At 36.0% G+C, this 25,639-nt stretch overlaps 5 protein-coding genes across 6 annotated transcripts; 4 read left to right on the top strand and 1 right to left on the bottom strand.

The window, feature by feature from the left end:
- Positions 1-1,281: 1,281 nt before the first annotated feature.
- Positions 1,282-3,504, top strand: LOC148923984 (uncharacterized). Of its 2 annotated transcripts, XM_089060408.1 has the most exons (3): positions 1,282-2,121; positions 2,207-2,800; positions 2,900-3,504. In XM_089060408.1, exons 1-3 carry the CDS (start codon positions 1,328-1,330, stop codon positions 3,369-3,371), a joined length of 1,860 nt encoding a protein of 619 aa, XP_088916534.1. In that variant the 5' UTR covers positions 1,282-1,327; the 3' UTR covers positions 3,372-3,504. The 2 variants fall into 2 exon arrangements, with proteins under 2 accessions (XP_088916534.1, XP_088916533.1); XM_089060407.1 differs by having other exon boundaries at positions 2,207-3,504.
- Positions 3,505-5,748: 2,244 nt separating this feature from the next.
- LOC125207443 (uncharacterized) lies at positions 5,749-7,891 on the top strand. The gene is made up of 2 exons (XM_089060628.1): positions 5,749-6,542; positions 6,637-7,891. Exons 1-2 carry the CDS (start codon positions 5,749-5,751, stop codon positions 7,802-7,804), a joined length of 1,962 nt encoding a protein of 653 aa, XP_088916754.1. The 3' UTR covers positions 7,805-7,891.
- Positions 7,892-9,450: 1,559 nt separating this feature from the next.
- LOC125204023 (uncharacterized) lies at positions 9,451-11,621 on the top strand. The gene is made up of 2 exons (XM_089060685.1): positions 9,451-10,259; positions 10,339-11,621. Exons 1-2 carry the CDS (start codon positions 9,451-9,453, stop codon positions 11,558-11,560), a joined length of 2,031 nt encoding a protein of 676 aa, XP_088916811.1. The 3' UTR covers positions 11,561-11,621.
- Positions 11,622-15,557: 3,936 nt separating this feature from the next.
- LOC125207442 (uncharacterized) lies at positions 15,558-18,066 on the top strand. Its single transcript, XM_089060683.1, has 2 exons — positions 15,558-16,460; positions 16,547-18,066. The coding sequence occupies exons 1-2, from the start codon at positions 15,670-15,672 to the stop codon at positions 17,931-17,933; spliced, it is 2,178 nt and encodes a 725-aa protein (XP_088916809.1). The 5' UTR covers positions 15,558-15,669; the 3' UTR covers positions 17,934-18,066.
- Positions 18,067-22,107: 4,041 nt separating this feature from the next.
- Positions 22,108-24,138, bottom strand: LOC125207716 (EPD1-interacting receptor-like cytoplasmic serine/threonine-protein kinase). Its single transcript, XM_048107181.2, has 5 exons — positions 23,745-24,138; positions 23,515-23,650; positions 23,301-23,434; positions 23,084-23,207; positions 22,108-22,825 (listed from the first exon to the last, which is right to left on the bottom strand). Exons 1-5 carry the CDS (start codon positions 24,129-24,131, stop codon positions 22,269-22,271), a joined length of 1,338 nt encoding a protein of 445 aa, XP_047963138.2. The 5' UTR covers positions 24,132-24,138; the 3' UTR covers positions 22,108-22,268.
- Between the last annotated feature and the right edge of the window lie 1,501 nt (positions 24,139-25,639).

Here is a 25,639-nt window from a genome sequence, read left to right as displayed (position 1 = left end):
TGGGGAAAAATACCGAAAAAATGATATATCGCTCGTATCGTATTGAAAAATATCGAAAAATTATCGAATTTTTAATATATCGTCATTTTCGATACGATACGATATCGTATCGTAAGTTTTCGATACGATAACGATATGGATTTCCTTATATCGCGATATATCGTTTTATATCGAAAATACGATAGTTATCGAAATTTTTTGATATATCGATATTTTATTTTCGATATATATCGATATTTAACGATATATCGAATTTCGGTACGATATATCAAAATATCGATACGATAACGATATGAAATTTTTTTATATCGAAAGTTCGATATATCGAAACTTTCGATACGATAACGATATGAAATTCTTTCATATCGATATTTTCGATACGATACACGATACAACGTTTTCGATACGATATATCGTATCGATCCACCCCTAGTTTAATCCATGTTTAATAGTACTATTATTTATTTTTATTTATACATTTAATTTGATTCTAATAATTTAAAAAGTCTTATTGATATTATTAATTTTATAAAGACATACGAATCAAATCTTGATTTATTATTTATTTGAGTTATAAAGAAAATTTAAAAAAATCTAAGTTTTAGATATTAATTCATTTCTAAAAAAATGATGTCATGAATAATATTTAGGGTTTTGGAATTAAAATAAACTAATAAAATGATTCTTGAATTCATATTGTGGGTGATTTTGGCCTTGAAGCAAGATGAGAGAATCCATGTAATTATCATTTTCTTTATGCCCATTTCTCTCTTGGAATTTTATTGAGGCTTGAGGGTGTTTGAGTGAGTTTATATATATTGTGGTGTGTTGGTTCTTGGTAATAACATCTTCTAATGATTCAACATCAGTTGAAATTAATTTTCAAATAGTAGTACTATACAAGTTATCCATGTGATGTTTTGGCTAAAAAAACTATAGCACAATCTATTATAAAAAAATGTGAGCAATGATGGCTTAGGCTTATCCAAAACTCCAGGGCTTTTCATAGATAAAGAAATGCAAAACTGTCTTTGCTCTGAATCAATGGGATGAACAAAGATAAATAGAAAAAACAAAAGACAAATATGTTAGAAAAGAAAAAGGCAAAAAATAAAGATAAAGTGATTGTTTTGTTCCACAAGGTGAAATTGGACCCATCACAAATGATAAATACATGAAAAGGAGAGACAGTGCTAAAGAAAAAGAAGATTCTTTTGAGTGAAATGCTTTTGATGTTGTGAGACATTATTCTTTGCTGAGGTTGGAAGTTTTGTATTGTTTGCTATAAATGTTGGAAACATAGGATAGTTTGTCATAACAATACATAATGAGTGGGAAAGAAAAAAAGATAGAGATGGAGGAGGATGAGAGGGAGATGATTGCTCATTGGAGCCACGAGCATCCACTTACTTTGGTGGATACTCGTGAATTAGAATACTGTTACGGTTGTGATATGCGGTTAGATAGCGGAGAGCAAGCTTATGGATGCAGCATGGAGGGATGCGAGTATAAAAAGCTGTTACATGAAGAATGTGCAGCGATGCCGAGAGAGATACGACATCCATTGCACCACCCTCAGCACATACTCATCCAATGGGAAGGTGATTTATGGTGGTGCTGTGATATCTGTGAAAGTGCTATTTGGAGCATTGGTTACAAATGTACAAGCTCAAGATGCTGGTTCAAGATGCACCTGAGATGCGCTCATGACAGTGACCTGATCGATGCATCAACCCCTAACGTTGATGAGAAAAGGCGTGCCATCATACGCCATCCAAGTCACCCCAGCCATGACTTGAAGTTGTTGAGGAGAAGGTGTCCCTTCAAGTGCGATGCTTGTGGCGCCACACGCAAAGGGAGTTCCTACACATGCACCGCGGATGATTGTCAGTATTGGATCCATGAGAAATGTGCTTCATTGCCTCAGAATTTGACAAGGGAAGACCATCATCACTCTCTTTCTCTCTCTTTTCAGGTCCCAAGAGAATATATCAGATTTGACTTCAAATGTGATGTATGCAGCTTATCTTTTCTACCCAACTATTGGATATATCATTGTCAACTCTGCAGATATATCGTCCATGTCAAGTGCGCCTTTGACAAGCCGCCTCGCATCACCGAGTATAAAATTTATTTCTACATCATGTCATGTTATTACTTGATAGATTGTCCTTAATTTATTGACATGTGTTTTTATGTGCAACAGAGACATTGGGAAGGACATGATCCATTTTCCAACATATGAGGTGGTTGAACAACTCATTACACCTTTTGTGATGAGAGAAAATGGAGGAACAACATTGATACCACCCATCATCATCCCTGCTACTGCTGTTGATGAGTTGGTGAATGTGAAATATAAGTTCCTTCATCACCAACATCAGCTCAATTTAGTCTCATCCACGTCTCAACACCTTCAAATCCTAGGAGAAGAAGAAGAAGACGAGGAGAATTATGGAGTGAGATCGGAATTGATGTGTGATGGGTGCATCACTCCTATATCATCATCATCATACTACTATATGAGTTGCAGTGAATGCAAATACAATCTTCACATTGCCTGCTTTCACTTGCCACCTCAACTCTCCTCACTTCAGATCCACCAACATGATGATCACCAGCTTGTCCTCCGATCTTTTGACAAACGTCAACCTTGGGAGATCCTATATTGCAGTCTCTGTTTGTACGAAACTAATCAGCTGTTTTACAGTTGTACAGAGTGCGACTTCGCAGTTGATATCAAGTGTGCTTGTATGCCAGATACCATACACCACGCAGCTCACCCGCGACATCTCCTCAAGTACGTGACTCAGTCGGATCTAGGCAGAGATATCAACCGACGGCGCTTGTCGTGTGCTGCTGGTTGTGACTATTACATAGACGCTTATGATTGTTACAGGTGTTGCAGCAGCAGCCCATGTGATTTCATCGTGCACCTTAAATGCGCTATGCTGCCAGCATCAGTCAGCAGCCGTAGATGGGACGAGCACCACCCGCTGCTGCTGACGTACGACGCCACTCTTAACCGTCCTGGCGATTTCTACTGCGATCAATGCGAAACACAAATGAATCCCAGGAGTTGGATGTATCACTGCCGCGCCTGCGATATATCCTTCAATCCAAATTGCTTTCAAACTACATCCGGCGAGTATAGAAACAAGAAGTTGGGGCAGGAATATGATGTGAATGCAGAAACCCATCCACACCCTCTCACCTTTCAACTTCTCACCACAAAATGCCGCTATGACATTTGTTGTAGGGATAAATATGAATGTGAAGGATTCTACTGTGCATTATGCAACTTCTTCATTTGTCTCTACACCTGCGGTAAAGAAATGATCGAAAATGGGGACATGAAGGCCGTCGAATGAATGAGAGAAATTATATGTTTCAGATTATTCGTTCAGTACTATGTCTAGGACTAGAATGATATGCATATCAGCATATGTGTGTGTTTTTTAGTTCAATATACTATTTCATTACCAAATAGAAACGTGTTTTACATGTTCCACTGTTCTCGTTTCCTTTTCGTTAGTGATTGAGTAAAAAAACGACCTCTTAGTTGACTTATGACCTAGAACATTAATCACTCTACCATTAAGTCAATATGTATACGCACTAAAATTGTATACATTCATAGTGTATCCCATGCGTTCTCGTACCCGTCGTTCTTTATACTCCCTCCGTCCCACATTTGGAGTCACTTATTGTATGGTTCGGGTTTTAAGAAATAGTTGAAGTGTATAATAAATGAAGTGAGATGGTGGAGTGTGTAATAAATGAAGTGAGATGGTAGAGTTGGTAGAAGGTGGATCCCTTTTGACTTTTGATTTTTGTTTTGGTTTATTTTAATGTAGATAATGACATTTTGATGTAATTTTGATGAAGAATGGGGTAAAATTTTATGATCAAATATGGAAAATTCTAAAAGTGACTCTTAAACTGGGACGGACTTTTATGGCAAAAAGTGACTCTTAATCCGAGACGGAGGGAGTACATGTTTCTTTTGAAACCGAAACAAAAGTTAAATTGAAAACTTCATGCATTTTAACAAATACCGGAAAATCTTATTTTGTGATTCAATCATATGTTAGAATTTACATGAAATGTTATACCAATTCATTTTAACATTACTTATCGAATCTAGTTGTTTTTACTATTCAAGTCTTCAAATTTATTACTAGCAATGATGCTTATCCATAGCAGTAAGAAAAGCAAAAGACAGATACATAGATAAGATAAAGAGAAAAAATTAACTGTGAATAAAGCAAAAGACAGAGAAAGAAAAAAAGAAGCTTCTTTAATTGAATTTAGGGGGTGATTGTTTTACATTCTTTTTTTTTATTGAGTTTATGTGATTAGATATAACAACTATTCTAAAATTTAATATATCAAGCATTATAAAAAAAACGTAGATGAAAACAAAATACTTTTGCCAAAAACAGGGATGGTATTAATTATTGTACGGATTGGTTACTGAATAAAATACTCCTAAAAACTACACATTTGATTAATCTCAAATTTTATGCGAGATTAGATGTGACATTAGTGGTCAGTAGAGTAGGTGTATTCTAAAAATTAATTGTTAATGCTTTGAATTAAAATTTACTAGTAAAGCACTATAATTAAAATTAACTAAGTGAAGAGGTATGCCTCATCCATATAACTTGACATGGTAGAGATTTAATAGGAAAATCGAATCAAATGACCTATACATAATATGTGACATTTTTTCTATCTATATATGGAATTATTTGAAATTGTAAGTAATAATTCAAGTGTCATTTAATTACCTACTACTCTTATAATAGTAATATATATTACGAATAAATAAAAAAATTACGCAAATTTATCTCGATTACACAATTGCTCTATTCTGTCACAACAGAATATTTATTATTTGAAATATTTGTACACTATACATGTTATTCATGTGATGTTTAGCCTGAAAAATATACCACAATCTATTACTCCCTCCGTCCCCCATTACTTGACACGGTTTGACCCGGCACGGGTTTTAAGAAATGTAATGGAAAGTGTGTTGAAAAAGTTGGTGGGGTGTGGGTCCTACTTTTAAAGTATTAGTTTTATAATAAATGTGAGTAGGAATGAGTTAGTGGAATATGGGGTCCACTACCAAAAATGGAAAAAGTGAAGTGTGTCAAGTAATGTGGGACGGACCAAAATGGCAAACTGTGTCAAGTAATGGGGGACGGAGGGAGTATAAAAAATATGAGCAATGATGGATTATCCAACACTCCGGGCTTTTCATAGCTGTAAGAAATGCAAAACAGTCTTTGCTCTGAATTCAATGAGAAAAGCAAACTGTGAGAAATACAAAGATAAAGAGGAAAAACAAAAGACAAAGATGTTAGAAAAGCAAAAGACAAACAAAGTTAAAGAGAAAAACAAAAGACAAAGATGTAGAAAAGCAAAGTGATTATTTGATTACGTTGTGATTGTTTTAGATTCTTTTTCCATATTGTATTAGATATAACAGCTATACACTCAAAAATCAATCTGTTAATTGAGAATATAATTAGACTCATCACTAAAAGATAATTACATGAAAAAAGAGAAAGACAGTACCAAAGAAAAAGAAGATTCTTTGAGTGAAATGCTTTGTTGTTGTAGTACATTATTCTTTGCTGATGTTGGAAGTTTTGTACTATGATTTTATTGATGTGTGTGCCTTTTGTTTGCTATAAAATGTTTGAAAGATGTGATAGTTTGTCATAAAAATACACAATGAGTGAGAAAGAAAAAATTATAGAGATGGAGGAGGATGAGAGGGAGATGATTGATCATTGGAGCCACAAGCATCCACTTACTCTGGTGGATATTCGTGATTTAGAATACTGTTACGGTTGTGAAGTGCAGTTTGGTAGTGGAGAGCAAGCTTATGGATGCAGCATCGACGGGTGTGAGTATTCAAACCTATTGCACCAAGAATGCGCAGCGGTGGCGAGAGAGATACGGCATCCATTGCACCACCCTCATCACATCCTCATTCAACTCCACGAAACAGAATTACGGGGGTGTCGTATATGTCAAAGGACTATTTGGAGCATTGGCTACAAATGTACAAGCTTACAATGCAGTTTCCAGATGCACCTGAGATGCGCGCATGACAGTGATCTGATCGATGCAGCAACCCCTGACGTTGATGAGCAAAGGCGTGCCATCATACGCCATCCAAGTCATCCCAAACATGACTTGAAGTTGTTGACGGGAAGGTGTCCCTCCAAGTGTGATGCTTGTGGCGCCACACGCAAAGGGAGTTCCTATATATGCACCAAAGATGCTTGCCAATATTTGATCCATCAAAAATGTGCTTCATTGCCTCAACACTTGAAAAGGGAAGACCATCATCACTCTCTTTCTCTCTCGTTTCATGTCCCACCAGAATACATCAGATTTCGGTACAAATGTGATATATGCAGCATATCTTTTCTACCCAACTATTGGATATATCATTGTCCAATCTGCAGATATATTGTCCACATCAAATGCGCCTTCAAAAAGAAGCCTCGCGTCATTGAGTATGATTTATTTTTACACCTTTCATGTCATTAGTTACTACATCATCCTTCCTTTTTGTTTACTAAATTATTATTGTACTATTACTTATGCAAGTCCGTCCATTGGGAAAGATATAGTCCGTCTTCCAACGAATGAGGTGGGCGAGGAACTGATTACACCATTTGTGACGAGACAAAGAGGAGGAGAAACATTGATACCACCCATCATCATCCCTGCTGCTGCTGCTGATGAGTTGATGAAGGTGAAATATGAGTTCCTTCATCACCAACATAAACTCACTTTACTCACTTTAGTCTCATGTGGCGTTCGAAGCCAAGAAGAAGAAGAAGAAGAAGACGAGGAGAATTATGGAGTGAGATGGGAATTGATATGTGATGGGTGCATCACTCCAATATCATCATCATCAAACTACTATATGAGTTGCAGTGAATGCAAATACAATCTTCACTTGGCTTGCTTTCACTTGCCACCTCAACTCTCCTCACTTTCACTCCACCAACATCATGATCACCAGCTTGTCCTCCAATCTTTGGACAAACATCAACCTTGGGAGAGTAAAGAATGCAGCGTGTGTGAGTATCCTATGAATGGGCTGTTTTACACCTGTACAAAGTGTGACTTCAAAGTCGATATCCAATGCGCTTGTATGCCGGATACCATACATCACGCAGCTCACCCGCAACATCTCCTCAAGCATGTGACCAAGTCGGATCTAGGCAGGGATATCAACCGACAGCGCTTGTTGTGTGCTGCTGGCTGTGGCGAAGACGTAGACGATTATGATTGTTACAGGTGTTACAGCATCCCGTGTGAATTCATTGTGCACGTCAGATGCGCGTTGCTGCCTGTGTCGGTCAGAAGCCGTAGATGGGACGAGCACCACCCGCTGCTGTTGACATACGACGCCACTCTCAACCGTCCGGGGGATTTCTACTGCGATCAATGCGAAAAACAAATGAATCCCAGGAGTTGGATGTATCACTGCCGCAGTTGCGATATATCCTTCCATCTAGATTGCTTTCCAACTACATCCGGTGAGTTTAGAAACATGAAGTTGGGGCAGGAATATGATGTGAATGCAGAAATCCATCCACATCCTCTCACCTATCAACTTCTCACAACAAAACGCCGCTGCGACATCTGTGGTTGGAATAATTATGAATGGGAAGGATTTTACTGTGCATTATGCAATTTCTTCATTTGTCTCTACTACTGCGGTAAAAACATGATCAAAAATGGGGACATGAAGGCCGTCAAATGAATGAGAGAAATGATATGTTTGAGATTATTCGTTTAGTACCTCTTTCCTCTTGTATTCTTATATCTATTCTATTTCTATGTGTAACTATTTCATTTAATTTGTTTGAAATGGCTGAATATAATCTCCGTTAAAAATACTACTACTAACTTAACACACTACTTATTTCAAATGATTAAGAACTAACAACAAGAGATGAAGCACGAGCCAGCATGGGCAAGGAGAAATGGTGTGTGGGAGATCGAAAACGCAGGATATGATGGACAAGTGTTGGGAGAGGAGACCGTAGATGGAGCCAGAGCATTACTTACATTTCTTACATATGAATCTATTGTGTTGATGAATGCATTGTGATTCTTGACATCATTGGATGTAAATCTTTGATGTTTTAGTTCTATTCTTAGAGTGTCTCCAATGGCGGACGTCGCGGTAGGACGTCGCCGACGTCCTACCCGACGTCCGCCGTAGTGAAGGGGAAGGGCGCCCACACCCGTCCCATGTGCCCGTCCCATGTCCTCGCCCGTCAGCCCGACGTCCTACCTGACGTCCGCCGTAGTGGCGACGGTCGGACGTCCCACTCGGACGTCCGAGTTTTAATTTTTTTTTTAACTCTATAAATACGGCTCGTGTCGAAATTTTAATTCCGTAAATTTTAATTCCGTAAATTGAATAATTGTGAATTTAATTGCGGGAAGTCCAAGTGGAAGTCCTAGTGCAGTGGGAAGGGCTAGTGATGTGACGTGGAAGGCAGTTTTTGTGGAAAGGGCTAGTGGAGGTCCTAGTGGGAGGGGCGCCATCGGAGTCACTCTTACAGAGCACAAATAAGGTATTCATAGTAGGTATGTAGAATAGTATTAGTACTATTATGAAAGTTCTATATTTATCAAGCAAGATTATGTGATTATATATAAGTCTATTTTAACATTACTTATTGAATTTAAAACTATATGATCCATTTAATTCATAATTATAAAGGAGAAATCCTCAAAAGCATGAATCTAGCTAGTTGGTTTTACTATTGAAGTCTTCAAATCTGTTTGCAATGATGGCTTATTCATAGCAGTAAGAAAAGCAAAAGACAAAACAAACTGTTGGAAAGAAAAAGACATCAACAAAGATAAAGAGAAAAATTAACTGTTAATAAAGCAAAAGAGAGAGCAGAGAAAGAAAAGAAGCAGCTTCTTTGATTGAATTTAGGGGTGATTGTTTTACATTCTTTTTTCTTATTGAGATTATGTGATTACATTCTTTTTGCCAAAACAGGGCTGGTATTAATTATTGTACGGATTTGTTACTGAATAAAATACTCCTAAAAACTACACATTTGATTAATCTCAAATTTAATGCCAGATTCGATGTTCGAAAAGCAAAAGGCAAAAACAAAGATAAAGTGATTGTTTGCTTACGTTGTGATTGTTTTACCTTCTTTTTCCATATTGTGATTAGATATAACAGATATATACTCAAAAATCTAACTCAACCATTCAGTTTGTGCTTTTAAAAGGATAAATCCTTAAAGCAGATATGTTTTGTTGTTGTTGGAAGTTTTGTGTGATTTTATTGATGCTATTGCTATACGTTTGCTATAAAATGTTTGAAAGATTGGATAGTCTGTCATTACATTTTTCCAAAATTAGTTACAACACATAATGAGTGAGAAAGAAAAAAAGATAGAGATGGAGGAGGAGTGGGAAAAAAGAGAGATGATTGATCATTGGAGCCACGAGCATCCACTTACTCTGGTGGATACTCGTGAATTGGAATACTGTTATGGCTGTGAAGCGCGGTTTAGTACCGAAGAGCAAGCTTATGGATGCAGCATCGACGGGTGTGAGTATTCAAAACTATTGCACGAAGAATGTGCAGTGGTGGCGAGAGAGATACGGCATCCATTGCACCACCCTCAACACATCCTCATCCAACGGCATGAATCAGATTTTTTGCGGTGTGATATCTGCGAAAGGCTTATTTGGAGCATTGGCTACAAATGTACAAGCTCAGGATGCAGGTTCCAGATGCACCTGAGATGCGCGCATGATAGTGACCGGATTGATGCATCAACCTGTGGTGATGATGATGATGATGAGAAAAGGCGTGCCATCATACGCCATCCAAGTCACCCCAGCCATGACTTGAAGTTGTTTAGGAGAAGGTGTTCCTTCAAGTGCGATGCTTGTGGCGCCACACGCAAAGGGATTTCCTACACATGCGCCGCGGATGATTGCCAATATTGGATCCATGAGAGATGTGCTTCATTGCCTCAACACTTGAAAAGGGAAGACCATCATCACTCCCTTTCTCTCTCTTTTCATGTCCCAAGAGAATATATCAGATTTCAATTCAAATGTGATGTATGCAGCATATCTTTTCTATCCAACTATTGGATATATCACTGTCAACTCTGCAGATTTATCGTCCACGTCAAGTGCGCCTTCGACAAGTCGCCTCGCATCACTGAGTATAAAATTTACTTCTACATCATGTCATTACTTGTTAAATTATCCATAATTATTGACATGTGTTTTTATGTGCTCCAGAGATATTGGGAAGGACATGATCCATTTTCCAACTGACGAGGTGGTTGAACAACTCATTACACCTTTTGTGATGAGAGAAAGAGAAGGAACAACATTGATACCACCCATCATCATACACCCTAATAATGATGATAAGTTGGTGAATATGAAATACAAGTTCATTCATCACCAACATCAGCTCACTTTAGTCTCATCCACATCTCAACACCCTCAAATCCTAGGAGAAGAAGAAGACGAGGAGAACTATGGAGTGAGATCGGAATTGATGTGTGATGGGTGCATCACTCCTATATCATCAAACTACTATATGAGTTGCAGTGAATGCAAATACAATCTTCACTTGGCGTGCTTTCACTTGCCACCTCAACTCTCCTCACTTCCACTCCACCACCACGATTATCATTACTCGCTGGAACTCCAATCATGCGACAAACTTCGACCTTGGGAGACGAAAATATGCAATGTGTGTGAATATGATACGAATGGTCTGTTTTATATTTGTACAGCGTGCCACATCAAAGTCGATATCCAATGCGCTTGTATGCCGGATACCATACACCACGCAGCTCACCCGCGACATCTCCTCAAGCATGTGACTCAGTCGGATGTCAGCAGGGATATCAACCGACGGCGCTTGCTGTGTGCTGCTGGTTGTGGCGAAGACATAGACTATTATGATTGTTACAGGTGTTGCAGCAGCAGCCCATGTGATTTCATTGTGCACGTCAGATGCGCTGTCCTGCCTGTGTCGATCAGCAGCCGTAGATGGGACGAGCACCACCCGCTGCTGCTGACGTACGACGCCACCCTCAACCGTCCTGGCGATTTCTACTGCGATCAGTGCGAAACACAAATGAATCCCAGGAGTTGGATGTATCATTGCCGCGCCTGCGATATATCCTTCCATCCAGATTGCTTTCAAACTATATCCGGCGAGTATAGAAATATGAAGTTGGGGCAGAAATATGATGTGAATGCAGAAATCCATCCACACCCTCTTACCTTTCAACTTCTCACCACAAAACGCCGCTGCGACATTTGTCGTTACAATGAGAATGAACGCCAAGGATTTTACTGTTCATTATGCAACTTCTTCATTTGTCTCTACAGCTGCGGTATAGAAATGATCAAAAATGGGCAAATGAAGGCCGTTGATTGTGACAGAAAATCATCTGATTCAGATCAATTGTTAAGTCATCATTTAATTGCTAACTACAACTAATTTAAGACCATAGGATTTTAGTAAACTACCAAGTTAGGATTTTGAATGAAAATGTCAATATTGTGTTTCGAAAATATTAACACAATGCTTTGAGAATGTTAACACATTGCTTATATTGACATTCTACATGTATTATATTGACATATTTTATATACTATGTTGACATTTGTGTTGTATGAAAAAATCAAAAAAAATTGAATTTTTTTTCAAATTTGGACATTGGAACATATGCAAGTGAGATCTCGTTAGAATCCTTGTGAAATTATCTTTAATTTGATATATATTGTGCGAAAAAATAATTTAAATCGAGAAAGTTATATAAGTTTTAAAGTTATGAGATATTTTCAAAAGTTAGTTACAACTAATTTGTTGTAAATTGACCTTAATAAGGTTTTTTTGTTTGATTGCAGCAAAAAGACGATTTCGTCGTCTTGGCGGCCCCCACACTCCGGCCCGACATCATGTGAGGGGGTTAAATCGGGGTACGCAATAGTCCGTTAAGGGGAAGACCTTAACCCACTGACCGCCAGAAGCCCATCTCCCAAGGCCTCACACTTCTCCCAAGGCCTCACACTTGTGACTGAGAGATGGAAGCACTACACGACAGCAGTGGGATTCGAACCCAGGCTCATTGCAGCAAGCTCTGCCCCTCCGTTGCCAACTGCGCTAGGCCCCTGCGGGCCGTTTTTTTTTTATTGTATTGACATTTAGGGGTTGATGATCTAGGCCCTTAATTTGAATATTTAATGGCTATTGAGTTAGCAATATAACACTCCCCTCTATTTTATTTATATGTGTAATTATTTCATTTGTTTGAAATGGCTAAATATAATCTCCGTTAAAAATACTACTACTAACTTAATACACTACTTATTTCAAATGAATAAGAACTAACAACAAGAGATGAAGCACGAATCTAAAACTATATGATCCATTCAGTTCGTGATTATAAAAGAGAAATCCTCAAAAGCATGAATCTAGTTGATTTTACTATTCAAGTCTTCAAATTTATTACTAGCAATGATGGCTTATCCAACTCTCAAGACTTTCCATAGCAGTAGGAAATGCGAAGCAATATTTGAGCTGAATCTAAACTGAAAAGCAAAAGACGAAACTAACTGTTAGGAAAGCAAAAGACAAAAACAAAAGATAAAAGAGAGAAATTAAGTGTTAATAAAGCAAAAGACAGGGACAATGAAAGAAGAAAAGAAGCTTCTTTAATTGAATTTAGGGGGTGATTGTTTTACATTCTTTTTTCTTATTGAGATTATGTGATTAGATATAACAAATATTCTAAAATTTAATATATGAAGCATTATAAAAGACGTAGATGTAAACAAAGTTTGCCAAAACAGGGCTGGTATTAATTATTGTACGGATTGGTTATTAATCTAAAATTTAATGCGAGATTCGATGTGACATTAGTGGTCAGTAGAGTAGGTGTATTCTAAAAATTAATTTTGTTAATGCTTTGAATTAAAATTTAAAGCACTATAATTAAAATTAACTAAGTGAAGAGGAATGCCTCATCCCATATGACTTGTCATAGTAGAGATTTAATAGGAAAATCAATCTAATGACCTATACATGATGTGTGACATTTTTTCTATCTATGGAATTATTTGAAATTGTAAGTAATAAGTGTCATTTAATTACCTACTACTCTATATAGCAGTAATATATATTACGACTAAATAAAAAAACTATGCAAATTTATCACTGAATGAAAGTTGGTGAACATAAAAATGAAAAATGAAAATGAAATGAATTAGGTGTTAGAACTTGTAGAATGAAAAATGAAAATGAAATGAATTAGGTGTTAGAACTTGTAGAACCACCAGTAGTATGTTATTTTTGTCAAAATAGCTGGTATTAAGGTCGGTTAAGTTTCTAGTTTATTTGTTACGTACGTATTGGTTAATGAATAAAATAAAGAGAAAAGATAAATGTACATTTTGATGCATTAGATTATAGATTTAAAGCATTGGGCTTTTCCAAGGGAAAATGTAGTGGTAGGATTTAATTAAGTGAGCCAGCTTTATTGAAAGAAAACCGGTATGAAGAAATTAAAGCCCAAATTCAAATGTAAGTATCTGTGAGCACTATTTTTGTTTAATTCATTATTTTTATTTTCTACATTTAATTTGATTAATAATATCTTAAAAAAATTTATTGATGCTGTTAATTTTATAAAGACATACAAATCAAAATCTCAATTTATTATTTTATTCATTTATTTGAGCTGTATAAATAATACAAAAAATAATCTCTAAATATTAATTAATTTATAATATAATGATGTCAATAAAAATATTTAGGGTATTGGATTCAAGATAAACTAATTAAACAACACAGAGAGGATCAACAACACACACTAAATGAAAGTGTTGCTCGTAAATGGTGTTCACATAAGAGAAGATATGTGTATTAAACTTTACTCTCTATAATGTAGGTGTGATTGATTGGATACAAACTTGATCAGACATCATAAATATTTATAAATATATCAGATACAAAAGAGGATTATCCAACAACAAAAAAAGAAGAAGAATAGATCTATGTGACACCCAAAATTGCTTTACTAGTAGTACTAATTATAATTCTTTTAACTCATAAGTCTTTAGTGCTATAAGATATAAATAAACCACAGTCACATATCTCTAGATTTTTTGCATAGCCATTGTCAAAGTTTTACCTACATGACAATTAACATAAAATAAATAATTATTAGCATTAGGCAACTTTAAGGTGACCCACTCTTGATAACCTATAAATTTCTCCTTGCGCAAAATTCTACTGTAATTGGCCGGTGGCATGATTTTAATCAAATGTCATATATAATATAACGTAATCAATTTGTGTAATTATAAGGAAAATTGCCAACTCTTTCCCCTAAGGTACAGAACAAGAAACTGATTGTACAAGTATATGGAGTACGATTATACGAAGGCGACTTATATATCATTTAAATCCAAGAGTTATAAGTAAATTTGTTTACCTTATTGTCAAGTCATGTGAAGAAGTTATTGATATTATTAATTTTATAAAGACATACGAATCAAATCTTGATTTATTATTTATTTGAGTTATAAAGAAAATTTTAAAAAAAATCTAAGTTTAAGATATTTATTAATTTCTAAAAAAATGATGTCAAGAATAATATTTAGGTTATTGGAATTAAAATAAACTAATAAAATGATTCTTGAATCCATTTTGTGGGCATCAAGAAATGAGAGAATCCATCTAATTATCATTTTCTTGATGCCCATTTCTCTCTTGAAATTTTATTGAGGGTGTTTTGAATGAGTTGAATATATATGATATATTTGAATATTTATTTTTCAAATAGTAGTACACTACTACAAGTTATTCATGTGATGTTTAACCTAAAAAATATACCACAATCTATTATAAAAAAATATGAGCAATGATGGCTTATCCAACACTCCAGGGATTTTCATAGCAGTAAGAAATGCAAAACAGTCTTTGCTCTGAATTCAATGAGAAAAGCAAAATGTGAGAAAAACAAAGATAAAGAGAAAAAACAAAAGACAAAGATGCTAGAAAAGCAAAAGGCAAAAACAAAGATAAAGTGATTGTTTGATTGCGTTGTGATTGTTTTGCCTTCTTTTTCCATATTGTGATTGGACAAAACATACATACTCAAAAATCTAACTGAACCATTCAGTTTGTGCTTTACTCACTTTACTCTCGTCTTCACCTCAAGGCAATCGAAGCCAAGAAGAAGAAGAAGAAGAAGAAGAAAACAATGATGGCTTATCCAATTCTCAAGTAAGAAATGCAAAACAATCTTTGAGTTGAATCAAAAGAGAAAAGCAAAAGACAAAACAAAGATAAAGAGTATAGAAAAGCAAAGTGATTGTTTTGTTCCACAAGGTGAAATTAGACCCATCACTAAAGATAAGTACATGAAAAGGAGAGACAGTGCCAAAGAAAAAGAAGACTCATTGAGTGAAAATGCTTTGTTGTTGTAATACATTATTCTTTGTTGATGTTGGAAGTTTTGTACTATGATTTTATTGATGTGTGTGCTATATGTTTGCTATAAAATGTTTGAAACATAGGATAGTTTGTCATAACAATACATAATGAGTGAGAAAGAAAAAAACATAGAGATGGCGGAGGATGAGAAGGAGAGGATTGATCATTGGAGCCACGAGCATCCACTTACTTTGGTGGATACTCGTGAATTAGAATTCTGTTACGGTTGTGAAGTGCGGTTTGGTAGCGGAGAGCAAGCTTATGGATGCAGCATTGATGGGTGTGTGTATTCAAAACTATTGCACCAAGAATGTGCAGCGATGGCGAGAGAGATACGGCATCCATTGCACCACCCTCAACACATCCTCATCCAACGGCACAAACCTGATTTTATCCGGTGTGATGTCTGTGAAAGGGTTATTTGGAGCATTAGTTACAGATGTACAAGCTCAGGATGCGGGTTCGAGATGCACCTGATATGCGCGCATGACAGTGACATGAGAGATGTGCTTGAAGTTGATGAGCAAAGGCGTGCCATCATACGCCATCCAAGTCACCCCAGCCATGACTTGAAGTTGTTTAGGAGAAGGTGTTCCTTCAAGTGCGATGCTTGTGGCGCCACACGCAAAGGGAGTTCCTACACATGCACCAATGATGCCTGTCAATATTGGATCCATGAGAGATGTGCTTCATTGCCTCAGAATTTGACAAGGGAAGACCATCATCACTCTCTTTCTCTCTCTTTTCAGGTCCCAAGAGAATATATCAGATTTGACTTCAAATGTGATGTATGCAGCATATCTTTTCTACCCAACTATTGGATATATCATTGTCCACTCTGCAGATATATCGTCCATGTCAAGTGTGCCTTCGACAAGCTGCCTCGCATCATCACGGAGTATAATTTATTTCTACTTCATTCATGTCATGTCATTACTTGTTAGATTGTCCTTAATTATTGACATGTGTTTTTATGCGCACCAGAAATATTGGGAAAGGCATGATCCATTTTCCAACAAATGAGGTGGTTGAAGAACTCATTACACCGTTTGTGATGAGACAAAGAGGAGGAGAAGTAGGAACATTGATACCACCCGTCATCATCCCTGCTGCTGCTGTTTTTGATGTTGATGATGAGTTGGTGAATATGAAATATAAGTTCCTTCATCACCAACATGAGCTCACATTAGTCTCATCCACATCTCAACACCCTCAAATCCTAGGGAAAGAAGAAGAAGAATACGAGGAGAATTATGGAGTGAGATCGGAGTTGATATGTGATGGGTGCATCACTCCTATATCATCATCATCATCATACTACTATATGAGTTGCAGTGAATGCAAATACAATCTTCACTTGGCTTGCTTTCACTTGCCACCTAACGTCCCGTGTCTTCCACTCCACAAACGTGATGATCACCAGCTTGTCCTCCAATCTCGTGACAAACATCAGCCTTGGGAGTACCAATATTGCTATGTCTGTCGGTATCATATGAATGGGCTGTTTTACACTTGTATAAAGTGCACCTTCAAAGTAGATATCAAGTGTGCTTGTATGCCGGATGTCATACACCACGCAGCTCACCCGCGACATCTCCTCAAGTATGTGACTCGGTTGGATGTATGCAGCGATATCAACAGCCTGCGCTTGTCGTGTGCTGCTGGTTGTGGCGAATACATAACCTATTATGATTGTTACAGGTGCAGCAACAGCTCATGTGATTTCATAGTGCACCTTAGATGCGTTTTGCTGCCGGCATCTGTCAGCAGCCGTAGATGGGACATGCATCACCCCCTGCTGTTGACGTACGACGCCACTCTCAACCGTCCTGGCAATTACTACTGCGACCAATGTGAAACACAAATGAATCCCAGGAGTTGGATGTATCACTGCCGCCCCTGCAATCTATCCTTCCATCTGCATTGCTTTCCAACTACATCCGGCATTTATCGAAACATGAAGTTGGGGCAGGAATATGATGTGAGTGCAGAAACTCATCCACACCCTCTCACCTTTCAACTTCTCACCACAAAACGCCGCTGCGACAATTGCGGTACGGATAGACATGAAAGGGAAGGATTTTACTGTGCATTTTGCAACTTCTTCATTTGTCTCAAAGACTGCGGTTTAAAAATGATCAAAAATGAGTATAGAAACAAGAAGTTGGAGCTGGAATATGATGTGATTGTCCATCCACACCGTCTCACCTTTCAACATCTTATCACAAAATGCCGCTGCGACATTTGTGGTGAGAAAAGATATGAATGTGAAGGATTTTACTGTGCATTATGCAACTTCTTCATTTGCCACGGATACAGCTGCGGTAAAGAAATGATCAAAGAGGGGTACATGAAGGCCGTTGATTATTGACAGAAAATCATCTGTTTCAGAATATTCGTTTAGTACTCTGTCGTTTACCTCTCTTCTCTTGTATTCTTATATCTAAATATTCTGTGTAGTTATTTCATTTCTTTTCCATTCAATTAACATCCGAAGAAAAAAAAAAAAAAAACTAACTCCATCCGTCCCACGTTACTTTAGGTATTTTTTTATGCCTGCTTTGCTTTATATTATTCTCTCTCTTAGTTTACTTTTTCTTCACTTTAACTATTTATTGGAGTAGTATTTTTCCAAAACGACTGCATTGAATAATCTAGATGTAGTTTATCTCTATGCTAAATCTGGCAGGCATCACGAATAATCTCAGGAATCGTAAATTCTAATCGAGCTCTGGATCGTCTGTCTACATAGGGGACATTTTGGAGCTATCTCATGCTCGACAGAGAGGGCGCAGCGCTGACAGCACACCAAATGCCCGCAGGGGACATTCTACTAGTTTATCTACTAGTTTACCATTGTAGTATCCATTTAGGAGCAGTGAGGCCTTATTACTCTAACATTTCTTACATATGACAAATGACATCATTAGATGGAGATCTTTGATGTTTTAGTTCCATTCTTACAGAGCACAAATAAGGTATTCATAGTAGGTATGTAGAATAATACTCCTACTACTATTATGAAAATTCCATACTATTTATCAAGCAAGATTATGTGATTATAAAAGAGAAATATTCGAAAGCATGAATCTAGTTGATTTTACTATTCAAGTCTTCAAATTTATTAGCAATGATGGCTTATCCATAGCAGTAAGAAAAGCAAAAGACAAATCATTTGTTGGGAAAGCAAAGATAAAGAGAAAAATGATCTGTTAATATAGCAAGAGACAGAGAGAGAAAAAAAAGAAGCTTCTTTAATTGAATTTAGGGGTCATTGTTTTACATTCTTTTTTCTTAGTGGGATTATGTAATTAGATATAACAACTATTCTAAAATTTAATATATGAAGCATTATAAAAAAAACGTAGATGAAAACAAAATACTTTTGCCAAATATAACAGTTAATTTAAAATTAATAAACGAAGCACAATTAAAAACTACACATTTGATAAATCTCAAATTTAATGCGAGATTCGCTGTGACATTAGTGGTCAGTTAGGTGTATTCTATTAAAATTTGTGTCACCAAGAAATGAGACTTCTAATAGCGGACGGAAGGAGTAATGTGAAATTCGTTGTCTTTAATACTCCCTCTGTCCCAAAAAAGATATGAGTGGATGAGATGGCACGGGAATTAAGACAAAATTGGTAAAGTAATAAGAGAGAAGAGGAGAATTTGTATGGTAAAGTAAGAGAGACGAGAAGAATGGTAGTGAAAGTAGTGTTAGTGGATATTGAGACTTACATTATTAAATTAAATGGAATGCACGTGAGATTGATGAAAATGGAAAGTGCATATATTTTTATGGGATGGATGGAGTATATAGTAGGTCAGTAGACAGTAGGCGTCTCACAAATTATTACTCCACCCGTCCAAATTATTACTCCACCCGTCCCGTTAAATATGAAATATTTGGAAATCAGCACGAAATTTTATGCAGTGTTGTTTTGTGAGTTAATGAAGAAAAAGTTAAGTAAAAGAGATTAAAAAGTAGAGATCTAGTTCTTTTAAGAAACGTTTTACTTTTAATAGAATAAACTAAAAATAAAACCTTTTATTTGAAATGGGATATAAAGAGTATTTTTAAATGCTTTAGCTTATAAAACTAAAGCATTGGGCTTTTCCAAGGGAAAATCTGTTTGATGAAATGTAGTGGAAGAATTTAATTAAGTGGGCCAGCTTTCTTGAAATAAAAGGACGGGGCTGGTACGAAGATGTAAGCCCAAATTCAAATGTAGCCTAATATATTATTTTTTGAGTGCAATTTGGGAAATACTATTATGTAAATATCTTATGTAAGTATCGACTGTGAGCACTATTTTTGTTTAATTCATTAATTTTATTTTGTACATTTAATTTGATTAATAATATCTTAAAAAATATTTATTGATGTTATTAATTTTATAGACATACAAATCAAAATCTCAATTTATTATTTTATTCATTTACTTAAGCTGTATAAATAATAGTACAAATATCTTAAAATATTAATTAATTTCTAATATAATGATGTCAATAAAAATATTTAGGGTATTGGAATTAAGATAAACTAATAAAACAACACACTAAATGAAAGTGTTGCTCGTAAATGGTGTTCACATAAGATAAGTTATGTGTATTAAATTTTACTCTCTATAATGTAGGTATGGTTGATTGGATACAAACTTGATCCGACATTATAAATATTTATAAATATATCAGATACTAAAGAGGATTATCCAAAAAAAAAAAAAGGAATAGATCTATGTGACACCCAAAATTGCTTTACTAGTGGTACTAAATTTAAATCTTTAACCAATAAGTCTTTAGTGCTATAAGATATAAATAAACCACAGTCCATATTTCTAGATTTTTTGCATAGCCATTGTCAAAGTTTTACCTACATGACAATTAACATCAAAAAAATAATTATTACTAGTATTTGGCAACTTTAAGGTGACCCACTCTTGATAACCTAGAAATTTCTCCTTTGCCAAAATTCTACTGTGATTGGTCGGTGGCATGATTTTAATCAAATGTCATTATATAATAACGTAATCAATTCGTGTAATTGTAAGGAAAATTGCCAACTCTTTTCCCTAAGGTACAAAACAAGAAACTGATTGTACAAGTATATGGAGTACGATTATACGAAGGCGACTTATATCATTTAAATCCAAAAGTTATAAGTAAATTTGTTTACCTGTATTGCCAAGTCACGTGAAGAAGTCATTGTTTAGATAAGAAGTTTTGGACATGTCAAATTCCAAGAATTTGGATTAGGACTATAAATACTTAATTTAGAAGGAAGATGGAAATAAATAAACAAGATTACATATACTAAAATGTTAGAGCGTGGAGTTTTAACTAGGTTATAAAAGGACGAGAAAACAGGTCTTAGTAAATAAAATTATTTTTTTCTAATTAATAGGTCGAGATTCGAGTCATCGTGGTTACGAGAGTATATAAAGAACTATTTTTTAAATTATTCTACTTGAATTATTTCATACTTTATTTCCTTTTACTTTTTTTTTCTTAAATTATTAATTTTATTCTCTTTTGATTTATTTTCTTTCCACCTAACTCACTAAATATTAATTTCTTAAATCTCGGGTCTAAAAACATCATCTCAATTATGGTGGGATAGATAAAACATTTTTTTTTTCATAATTGAGTGTGTGTTTCACAATTATGCATAGATAGAAGTCAACAAATTTAGGACTATAGTAATTTATAAAACAATTCAAATATCACATTCAAGGAATTCATAATGCATAATACATAGGGAGGTGAACCTAGGGAATTTCTATAATTTATTAAAATAAAATCAAAGATTTAAAAACTAGTAGGTCAAATTTCAGACTTACTTTTTTCGTAATTGGCCTAAAAATACATGGACCTCAATAAGAAACGTCATACGTAGCTTCATGGAATGCTTTCCAAGTCTTCCTCCATAATGATTCTTTAATTTGAGAAATTATATACAACAAAACTTTAATTTCAACATACACGACCTCGAGTCTATTTTTCCTAGTGAAGTGACAATAAAAGCTGATGATATCTAGAAAAAAAAAATGAAGAAAGATAGTAAAAAATAGTTTATGCTTTTCCAAAGTCTAGATGTGAGCCAACATGTTTCCACTTTGAAAATAGTTACCCTTAGCAGCCTAAGTCTCCTCATGTTGTTACAATCCCACTTTGGTGTCTTGAGATATATATATTGATCTCACATTTTTTCTTGATGAGTGTAAAAATGTTCAATGTTAGGAATTGACGAGCAAAGTTTACCGAGAATGATAACTACACCATAGCCCTAATTTGGCTCGGTCGGTAATTTTTGGAGCATTTAAATACGGCCTATGTTCGCGAGTCCAGTCTACCTAGAGATAATATAACATATTCCAATTCCTTCAAGTCATGTCCAATCTCGAGAGTATTGCTATTGAAGTAAGAATTTAGGTTAGTGGAAGAGGAAAGTTGTGACATTGATGTTGCTACAATACATTAATACTTCAATGTTTGGAGGAAACATGTCTAAAAAAAACTAACACTTCTCAACATTAATCTCCTAAAACAACCCAAAAAGGTAACCCTATTAAATTGATCAAAAATGACAAATTCTTGATTTTTTTCCACAAACAAAAGGGTCATCAAAGAAATTGTACAAAATTTTCTACACAACCAATGTACATCAAAATCAGCAAAGAATTATCTCAAATTTCCACTTTTATCTCCCTTCAATCCTTACACCAATCATCTCATTCTTGAAAGCTCTATACAAATGAGTATCAGTATAGACCCCATGAGCCCTTATGGGTATGGGATGCTTGTGTCTATAGCCTCTCTTCCTCCTCTGCTTCCGCCCCGTCTCCTTCTTCGCCTTCCCCTCATCCTCGTCTTCCTCTTCATCCTCCTTGACCTCTGCATCCACATCCGCCCTGCCTTGTGCAGGCGCGATGTAGACAAAGGGGGCGTCTCTGAGCTGCGCGATGAGCTCCAAGATCATGACAACATGGCTCATGGTTGGCCTAGTTTTAGGGGAGTGGCTAAGGCATTGGTGAGCCAATGCGGCTACTTTTCTTGCTCCTTCGCTCGAGTACTGCCCTTCGAGGCGCTGGTCTATTATGGACTCGAGCTTGTGGTGGTCCTTCAAGTAGGGCTTAGCCCAGTCAACAAGGTTCTGCTCCCTGGGAGGGCGTTTTTTGTCTGTGGCACGCCTCCCAGTGAGCAGCTCGAGCAGGACTACTCCAAAGCTGTATACATCGTTCTTTGTTGTCAAGTGCCCTAAAATAAGGGGCAACATGTTACAACACTATACCTATTATAACTTTATAAGTAAGTACAAATTTTGATTTTCCAATTATGTTTCCCATATCTGTTTAATATGAGGGCAATAGTGTAATTTGGTATTTTAAAATTATTTATTACTATTATAAAATTGTAATTACAAATTTTCATATATTTTGCTAGTCATTTTAAAAGGTCCTTATGATCATTTACTAAGTCGATGTGGGACAGACATGATTGATGGCTTTAATTTACCTGTCATGACGTACTCTGGTGCAGCGTAGCCGTGGGTGCCCATTATACGGGTTGACACGTGTGTTATGTCTCCCTCTGGCCCATCTTTGGCCAGCCCGAAGTCAGACAGCTTCGCGTTGTAATCCTAGTAGTTAGAGAAAATGTTTAAAACCATGTTAGGACAAAGAACAATTGAGTTGATTGAGAAGTGTTGGAAAGGAAAGAGTTAGGAATTTACAGAGTCAAGGAGGATGTTGGAAGTCTTGAAATCACGGTAGATGACTGGTTTCTCTTCGCCGTGGAGGAATGCTAATCCTCTTGCGGCCCCAAGTGCGATCTTGATCCGAGTATCCCACGCTAGCGAGGTGTATCCTGTGGAAAAATCGAGGAAAAAAGTGAATTACTCTGTCTCGTTTCGATGATAGTGAAAACACGAGATGTAACAAACTTACTTCGAAATAGTTGGTTTTCGAGATTGCCTCTGGCCATGTACTCGTAGACAAGAAGCCGATGCTCGTCTTCGCAACAATAGCCTAACAGTTTCACGAGGTGTGGATGTTTCAGTTGCCCAAGAAGGACTACTTCTGTCTGTTTAAGACTAAAGTAAAGTTAATGTCTGAGGCCAAAGGTCTGCTTTTGAAAAAAAAAAAATATTAGGACAGGGAATGGTTGGAACGCTCACCAGCCATTCCCTGTGGCCTTGATCGCCGTCGGGGTCGAGGAGCTTGACGGCGACGGGCTGGGGGGCGAGGCCCGGCCGGCACTTGTCGTCGACGAAGCCCTTGTGCACGGGCCCGAAGCCGCCCTCGCCGAGGAAGTTGACGGAGGAGAAGTCGCTGGTCATGAGTTTGAGCTCCGAGTGTGTGAAGATGTGGAGATTTGAGGAGAATTTGGAGTTGGAGAGGTCGCTTAGGGAGAGAGGTGAGGAAGGGTCACTTATGTCAAAGAGGGAGATTCTCGAGTTGGAGTTGTGAATTGTGACATGGATTCTTGGATCCATTTTGTGGGTGATTGTGGGCTTGAAGCAAGAGGGGAGAATCCATCTTAGTGTCTTGTTCTTGATTCCCATCTCTTTCTCTTTTTGAAATTATTGTTGGTGGTGTTTGAACTTTGAAAGATTGAATGAGTGGGTGGGGATATATATTGTGGGGAGAAGGGAGTCTATGTATCTTTTTCCAACATTATTGTCTTTTGGAATTGTTGGCTTGACTTGGAAAAGTTGTTTAGTGAGGAAACTAGTTTTGTGTGGAGAGAGAGAGATGGAATGTTGGAAGTCAGGCTTCAAAAAGGCTAAAATATAGTTTCCATGGTGTGTTTCTTGAATTAGTGTATGGGGTGACAAGTTGTATGGTATGGTCATTATTGGGGGGAAGAATTGCTTTGAGTTGAAATATTTTGTGTTTGTTCATATTAGATGTTTTTTTTGTTAAAATGAGTATTTGTTATATGTTGGGAGATTTGGTTTTGGTCATTGTCATGGATTCAAATATTCCACTTGATACAATTTTTTTTTTAAAGAATTTAAGAAAATTGTATTTAGTGAGTTAAATAGAATAAAAATTAAAATATTTAATTATAAAATAAAATATAGTACTAGATGGAATAAAAAATGAGATTAAATAAGTTTTTTTTGCTTAAAAATAAGATGATCCAAGTGTAATCAAGATGATCAAAGAAGAATCCGATACGAGTATAATTTAATAAAGAGATTAATTTAGTTGTAACTTTGTATAATTTCATAGTATATTTTAAATATTAGTATTTTTCAATGTTCTTCTGACAATTTATGATGTTTGGAGTTGAAATTTTGAAACCTTGCTTTGTTTCCATAAACATGGAGTTACAATATACTACTCCCTCTGTCCCACAAAAGATATCACACTTGTAAGACGGTACGAGATTTTAGGAGATTTTGTTTTGTGTGTTAAATGGAGAGAGAAAATATAATTTTTATATTCATGTGAGAGAGAACTTTTTCTAAAAAGGGAAATGTGACATCTTTTGTGAGACAAACTAAAAAGAAAAGTGTGACATCTTTTGTGGGACGGAGGGGAGGGAGTAGTATTAAACTAGAAATTGGCAATAAAGAAAAAAGATTTATGACAAAATATAAATTGGTATCATTAGTCGAGTCTTATTTGTACTCACCAATTTATTTCTATATTTTGCATTTTATATTTAACAATGTCAACCTATACCCATGACTCATTTTTTCAACTTCGCTCAAATAATTCCATATTTTAAGTCAAGTTGTATTGCAATAATGATCTCTTGTATAAATACAAGTATTGAGTTGAATTAAATGCTTGCAAAACATGGGGAGAATTTTCGAAATAGTCTACTTTATTTTTATAAAAATTATGGTTGTTACAATGTGTTATAGAGCCAAAATTAATTTCTATTGCCGTGTGGAAACATAAAATTCAAGCATCACATAATGTGTAATGATTTCTATCCAGCTAAGATTTAACTATTATTAGCACATAGTTCGATTTTATTGACTAATAATATCAAAACTAGCAAAGATTCACCACAAGCAACAACCTCATTCACACTCCAGAACATGAAGCTGAGTGA

Source organism: Salvia hispanica, chromosome 6 (genome assembly GCF_029641045.1).
Source record: "Salvia hispanica isolate PSC_SH4W2 chromosome 6, Shi_PSC_v1, whole genome shotgun sequence".
NCBI lineage: Eukaryota > Viridiplantae > Streptophyta > Magnoliopsida > Lamiales > Lamiaceae > Salvia > Salvia hispanica.
Note: the sequence above shows the minus strand (reverse complement) of the source record. Positions and strands in the feature narration are given on the sequence as shown.

What these genes read in the sequence shown, in the direction of transcription:
- LOC125207716 (XM_048107181.2), bottom strand. Translation starts at nt 24,131, where the DNA reads ATGGGAATCAAGAACAAGACACTAAGATGGATTCTCCCCTCTTGCTTC. An exon ending in CGAAAACCAACTATTTCGAA is followed by an intron (nt 23,435 to 23,514) that starts GTAAGTTTGTTA and finishes ATTTTTCCACAG; the next exon opens with GATACACCTCGCTAGCGTGG. An exon ending in CCAACATCCTCCTTGACTCT is followed by an intron (nt 23,208 to 23,300) that starts GTAAATTCCTAA and finishes TCTAACTACTAG; the next exon opens with GATTACAACGCGAAGCTGTC.
- LOC125207443 (XM_089060628.1), top strand. Translation starts at nt 5,749, where the DNA reads ATGAGTGAGAAAGAAAAAATTATAGAGATGGAGGAGGATGAGAGGGAG. An exon ending in AAGAAGCCTCGCGTCATTGA is followed by an intron (nt 6,543 to 6,636) that starts GTATGATTTATT and finishes TACTTATGCAAG; the next exon opens with TCCGTCCATTGGGAAAGATA.
- LOC148923984 (XM_089060407.1), top strand. Translation starts at nt 1,328, where the DNA reads ATGAGTGGGAAAGAAAAAAAGATAGAGATGGAGGAGGATGAGAGGGAG. An exon ending in AAGCCGCCTCGCATCACCGA is followed by an intron (nt 2,122 to 2,206) that starts GTATAAAATTTA and finishes TATGTGCAACAG; the next exon opens with AGACATTGGGAAGGACATGA.
- LOC125207442 (XM_089060683.1), top strand. Translation starts at nt 15,670, where the DNA reads ATGAGTGAGAAAGAAAAAAACATAGAGATGGCGGAGGATGAGAAGGAG. An exon ending in CTGCCTCGCATCATCACGGA is followed by an intron (nt 16,461 to 16,546) that starts GTATAATTTATT and finishes TATGCGCACCAG; the next exon opens with AAATATTGGGAAAGGCATGA.
- LOC125204023 (XM_089060685.1), top strand. Translation starts at nt 9,451, where the DNA reads ATGAGTGAGAAAGAAAAAAAGATAGAGATGGAGGAGGAGTGGGAAAAA. An exon ending in AAGTCGCCTCGCATCACTGA is followed by an intron (nt 10,260 to 10,338) that starts GTATAAAATTTA and finishes TATGTGCTCCAG; the next exon opens with AGATATTGGGAAGGACATGA.